The 6,152-nt window shown below is 41.7% G+C and overlaps 1 protein-coding gene across 2 annotated transcripts; it reads left to right on the forward strand.

The window, feature by feature from the left end:
- Positions 1–844: 844 nt before the first annotated feature.
- LOC117449808 (5-aminolevulinate synthase, non-specific, mitochondrial-like) lies at positions 845–5,843 on the forward strand. Of its 2 annotated transcripts, none has more exons than XM_034087700.2 (11): positions 845–938; positions 2,654–2,856; positions 2,976–3,152; positions 3,306–3,437; positions 3,528–3,747; positions 3,894–4,078; positions 4,198–4,377; positions 4,499–4,663; positions 4,757–5,025; positions 5,101–5,263; positions 5,566–5,843. In XM_034087700.2, exons 2-11 carry the CDS (start codon positions 2,670–2,672, stop codon positions 5,724–5,726), a joined length of 1,839 nt encoding a protein of 612 aa, XP_033943591.1. In that variant the 5' UTR covers positions 845–938; positions 2,654–2,669; the 3' UTR covers positions 5,727–5,843. The 2 variants fall into 2 exon arrangements, with proteins under 2 accessions (XP_033943591.1, XP_071059706.1); XM_071203605.1 differs by having other exon boundaries at positions 4,499–4,654.
- The last annotated feature ends 309 nt before the right edge of the window (positions 5,844–6,152 follow it).

The following is a 6,152-nucleotide window of genomic DNA, read 5'->3' on the forward strand; positions in this document are numbered from 1 at the left end:
ACAGACAGTAAGTCAACATTTCCCAGAGAGCTTTCTCTGAAATCACCAGGTAACGCTAAAAAACACAACATTTAGATTCAGGGCTCAACGCTAACTTTTAAAAGTGGTTGCCAGGCTGGCAACCAGGCATCAGCTTTTGGTTGCCAAAACTGAAAATACGGTTGCCATTTTTAGTCACCTTATATTTTAAACAATTAAGATACTATACAGTTATACATCAACTTAATAATGAAAATGTGACACAAAAGAATGTTCAAATTCTTTACAATAAGTAATTAACACAATTATTTAAAACTTAAGTGGTAGTAAACTTGTCCACCCTCAATTGCTGGTATACTAAATACCAGTAGTGCAGCTGTTGTCATGTTCTTCACAGATCCCTCAAAAATGAATTGAGCTAGTCACTAGTTTCTTGGTCATCCGTTGTCTCCCTTTCAAATGTGTGCTGACCCCCACCATAGATACATTGGCCCTTCAGCATTGAAGTCTTGATTGTGGTTCTGTCATTTGCCAGACTAATACATTTCTAATGTTAAATAAATGAAAATCATTCACAGTTAAGAATGAGATTTTAATTATTAATGCTGTAAATTATATGCTTCATACCACTAAGATCTTATTTAGCATTGGTTAACAATCTAGTCATTTTAACACATGATCGAATTCCAATAAAAAATAAGTGTTATTTATTTTACATTTAAAGTATAAACTGTGTATAACTAGTTTCTGTGTTCAGATGAACAGACGAGGCTTCCTGTTTCAATAGACGATCTTTGGCACTGCTGGGGGGCGGGGCTCTTTTATTGTGCAACATACTACCGCTACGTCATTGTGGTGACCGAAATGTCATTTCTCCAGCTGTTGTTTCTTCCCAAAAAGATTCGACTGGAAAAGTGCCGAGGAGCATAAGACTGCGCAGTATTTAAACCACAAACCAGGTGGGTTACTGTAAGAACTGCATGAGGGTTTATAGCCGGGATGGTTTACATGGCTCATGTCTCATGTCTAGCTCCTTCAAAATAAGATAGTAACTGTTTCTGTCTTCCATCACTAAAACCTTGACTTAATTGGCTTTTATTGATCAAAACTGATTTTCAAAACATACCTGTTCAGTTCCAGTGTGAATATTTTACGAGATTTATTTTTGTAAGCAACACTCTTTTCTCAAACATGTTGTTAGTAATAATAACATAAAAAGCAACTGGATGCTGTGGAATATATAGTGTTTACCACTTTTGCAGATTTAGATCTCTGTCAATACTGTTTTCATTGGGGGTTTTTTAGGTTGCGATTTGGTTAAATGTAAAACATGATAAAAGAAAGTTGTGTAAATGTAGGTAATCCGTTGTACAACAGTGGTCATTTTACATTTGAATTCTGATTCAAGATCAGCTTCCTCAAGAAAAAGTTAACTTCTAGAAATAAAGCAGTTATGAATCGGTAACATTGACAATGCAAAGGAGAGACTATACAGTACGGACTTTACATAACATAACTTTCCACTTGGTGGATCTTATGAGACCCAGTAATAGGCTATATGATGGTTAGTCTGTTACAGTTCATATAGCCTATATCAGGGGTGGGGAACCTCCGGGCCGTATACGGCCCGCAAGACCATTTGGTACGGCCCCCGAGGTAATTTATAAACACACGCAAAAAAGAAAAAAATTAAAGGAATCTAGACCGCAAACAAATTAAACAAGCGAGTGCCTGTTTTTCCTGGCCAAGGTCAGGGTCCTTGAACACAACACGAGCCAAACGTGTCATCACGTGGTATATGTCTCGTCTGACGGGGTGTAGGTCTGATGGAGAGCATCAGAACGCCGCTCCCACTTCCAAAAATTGCAGTACCCAGAAGGAGCCGTACACATGCCGCAGTTTTTGCGTGGCTGTGTCTTTAGTTGTAAACCCAGTGGCGATCTGTTCATCTGTCATACTGATCATACAGTCAATTACAGAGCATCAATCAATGGGGGGCGCCGGAAAAAAAAAAAAAGTTAGAAAAAAAACAAAATTATTTCACAATTTCCCAATTTCGTATCAACAAAGTACATCTTATTATCTTATACTAACAGAACTAAGCCTATATCGCGTACAGCGTCCATAAACTATGGCGCACCCCCCCCCCCCCCCCCCCCCCCCGCCCCAAAAAAATGGAAAAAGGTTCCCCACCCCTGGCCTATAGCCTTCATATGTTCCATCTCACCAGCAGCCAGATGGCTCATTTTCTCCTTCGTTTCAAGACAGGTCCTTGAGAGGCCTTCCCTCTCAGACTTGTCAAGGACAGCTGACTACAGGGAAGCAGGAATGAAAGTGTTCTCTCTGGTTTTAAACATCATTTTCTCTTGGGTGTCGCTGGTCAGTGTGGAGTTTTTCGTCATGTTTCGCAAGAGGTTTTTGTGTTACATCAAGGTGGACTGGGATGTGTTCAGGTAAAAGAGTGGCACTAAAGGAGACAACGGAGAGCAAGATTTTTTGGGGATCATTTTTGTAAAAAAAATCTCAAATGTTACCTGTTAAAATTGTACTTCGATGAATTTGAATATTTCTTCATTACGCTGCCTATGGTATCCACCTTTTATTTAAGGTTGCATTTTAATGCTGATCTTTGTGTTGTGTATGTAATGGGTTGTCTTTTCTCCTTTTAATTTAGTTCAAGGGTATCTCACATGGAGGCAGCAATCCGCCGGTGCCCTTTCCTCACTGTAGTTCCCGGTGTCCTGCATCTGGCTGGGAAGGTGTCGCTGGGGAGATATGCCCAAAGATGCCCCGTGATGATGGACCTGGCCTCCAGACCTCTGGCCCGAGCACTGTCCTCTTCAGCTTCTTCGTCCAAAGGCACACCAACAAATGAAGGTCAGTTGTAATGCATCATATTATGTATGATTACCTCTTTCACAATTCAAAATATTTGAATGCTAACAATAGTAATTCTGTAGATAGCTTATGATTATGAACTGTGTTGCTGTCCCTAGATCAGAAGCAGGAAGTTAAGATGCCCCCAGGTCACTTTACGCCACCTGCTGGTCAAACTGCAGGCTCCAAATGCCCCTTCCTGGCTGCAGAAATGGGGCAGAAAAACAACAGGGTAGTAAGAGAGGCCCGGATGGAGCTGCAAGAGGACGTCCAGGAAATGCATTCTGTTCGCACAGGTAAGCTAACACACAGCCACACCTTTAGTTGAATACACACAGTCGGTCTTGTCATTTGTAAAAAGGTCATCGCTTGTAGCCTTGACACTCTGGTGACATGTTCATAGCAAGTTGATGTCATGCATTTATTAAGATAACATCTTTCTTAAACAGGGAAAAAAGATGTGGATTTATCAGTTGTGGAACTTATCGAGGCAGACATAAACAACACAAAGACACCAAAAACGTTTTCTAAACCTATATCTTCCAAAGTGTCTCACCTGCTCAAGGACAATCTGCCTGAGGGTAAGAAAGAAATGTTCAAAATGAACAAAAATACTTAAATAGATTTTTGTTGAAGCATCTAAAATCCTTTTTCCATGTATTGTCCATTAGCCATCACCTTCCAGTATGACAAGTATTTTGAAAAGAAGATTGAAGGCCAGAAGAAGGATCACACGTACAGAGTTTTTAAGACCGTGAACAGGCTGGCCTCCTCATTCCCCATGGCAGACGACTTCTCAGAGTCAGTTTATGCCCGCACAGAGGTGTCTGTGTGGTGCAGCAACGACTACCTTGGCATGAGTCGTCACCCCAAAGTCACCCAGACAATTATGTGAGTTGGCGCACTGATTAGGGATCCCCCGTAATCCCGATTGATCAGAAATCATATGAAGATGCTGATTATCTTTGATCAGACTGACAAAAAAAACAAGAATAAAATGTTTTAAGATAATAAACCAACTCTTTTTTTTCTTAAAGGGAGACTGTAAGAAAGCATGGTGCCGGTGCTGGAGGCACACGAAATATTTCAGGGACGAGCAAATTTCACGTGGAACTGGAACAGGAGCTAGCTGACCTGCACAAGAAGGATGCCGCACTGCTGTTCACTTCCTGCTTTGTAGCCAATGACTCCACGTTGTTTACTCTGGCAAAAATGCTTCCAGGTAAATTAAATTAAGTAGGTAAATATTACAACATGTGAAGTTAAGTTCCATGTTTTTGCTGATTTACTGAAATCCATAGTAGAAAATGTAACTTCTTTTAAATGTGTTTACTCCTTCAGGTTGTGAAATGTACTCTGACGCTGGCAACCATGCCTCAATGATCCAGGGTATAAGAAACAGCGGAGTGAAGAAGTTCATTTTCCGTCACAATGACGTCAGCCACCTGCGAGAGCTGCTTGAGAAGTCGGACCCCTCCACTCCTAAAATTGTTGCCTTTGAGACGGTGCATTCAATGGATGGTAAGTGACAATCCCTCCATGTCAGTGCCAGGAAATTGTAACTTCTTACTTTAATATACAAATCCAAAATAACGTGACTTAAAATTAAGAATAGGAATAAGCAGAATTGTTCTTTTTACAGGGGCTGTGTGCCCTCTTGAGGAGATGTGTGACATTGCCCACAAGTTTGGTGCCATAACTTTTGTGGATGAAGTCCATGCTGTGGGCCTGTATGGACCCAGAGGAGGAGGGATCGGGGACAGAGACAGAGCCATGCACAAGATGGACATCATCTCAGGTACCCTTGGTAAGTTGAACCCTCAATAATGGGGGGAAACATATCCTAACACTCTGACCAGTTCCATATGTGCCTCTGACTTGTTTTGGGTTTTGTTTCCAGGAAAGGCATTTGGCTGCGTGGGCGGCTACATCGCCAGCACCAGCGCTCTGGTGGACACGGTGCGCTCCTACGCGGCAGGCTTCATCTTCACCACCTCCCTGCCCCCCATGGTGCTAGCGGGCGCAAAGGAGTCCATCAAGGTCCTGAAAAGTGAGGAAGGCCAGGTGCTCAGGAGGAAACATCAGAGGGGCGTCAAGCTGCTCCGACAGATGCTGATGGACTCGGGCCTCCCAGTGGTCCACTGCCCGAGCCACATTATTCCTGTTCGGGTAAGGAAACTAATAATTGATCCGATAAACTGGTGCTGATGCAGAAATGTGACGCTGAACTATAATGTTTGGCAGGTGGCAAATGCAGAGAAGAACACTGAGATCTGTGACATCATGATGTTACGTTACAACATCTACGTCCAGGCAATCAACTACCCCACTGTGGCCAAAGGAGATGAGCTGCTGCGCATCGCACCCACACCTTACCACACTCCCCAGATGATGTTCTACTTTGTTGGTATGCCCACTTTAAATTATGACGCATATCCTATTATCTTAAAATATCTGAAGTATTTTGTGTTGGGCTTTGCACTCCTGAGTATATTACATTCGGGTGAAAGTACAATTCTTTAGTCAAATAAAAAAAGTATATAAATATATATATTTTAGGGAATATTGCAATTCTGAAGTCCAATAGCTACATTAGAAAACAATTAAAACTCTAATTTGAAACTTAAATGTTAGGTATAACTTATGTCTACAATGTTCGGCTAAGATTGTTGTTTCCTCAGCTTTTTGTTCTCTGTTGTGTCTCCACAGACCGGCTGGTGAAGACGTGGAAGGAGGTGGGGATGGAGCTGAGGCTGCACTCCTCAGCAGAGTGTGACTTCTGCCAGCAGCCTCTTCACTTGGAGCTGATGAGTGAGAGGGAGAAGTCCTACTTCACAGGCCTCAGTCACATGATATCAGCAGTAGCCTGAAATCACATATAAACACTTGATCCCAACAAGCACCACCTTCCTGAATTCAAGATATGTATTCTATTTATATAAAACATATTACTATATAAGAATGTTCTGTGTCACCTTCATAATAAATGTGTGGGTTAAGTGTACGTATGTGTGCTAAGTTTTAAATCAATCAATCAATCAATCAATGTTTATTTATATAGCCCAATATCACAAATGTTACATTTGTCTCAGTGGTCTTCACAGTGTGTACAGAATATCAGTATGACAATACGACACCCTCTGTCCTTAGACCCTCACATCGTACAAGGAAAAACTTCCAAAGAAAACCCAGTTTAAAGGGAAAAATGGGAGAAACCTCAGGGAGAGCAACAGAGGAGGGATCCCTCTCCCAGGACGGACAGACGTGCAATAGATGCCGTGTGTAAATTGAAAAGA

The sequence above is a fragment of the Pseudochaenichthys georgianus genome, chromosome 7, assembly GCF_902827115.2.
Source record: "Pseudochaenichthys georgianus chromosome 7, fPseGeo1.2, whole genome shotgun sequence".
Lineage (NCBI taxonomy): Eukaryota > Metazoa > Chordata > Actinopteri > Perciformes > Channichthyidae > Pseudochaenichthys > Pseudochaenichthys georgianus.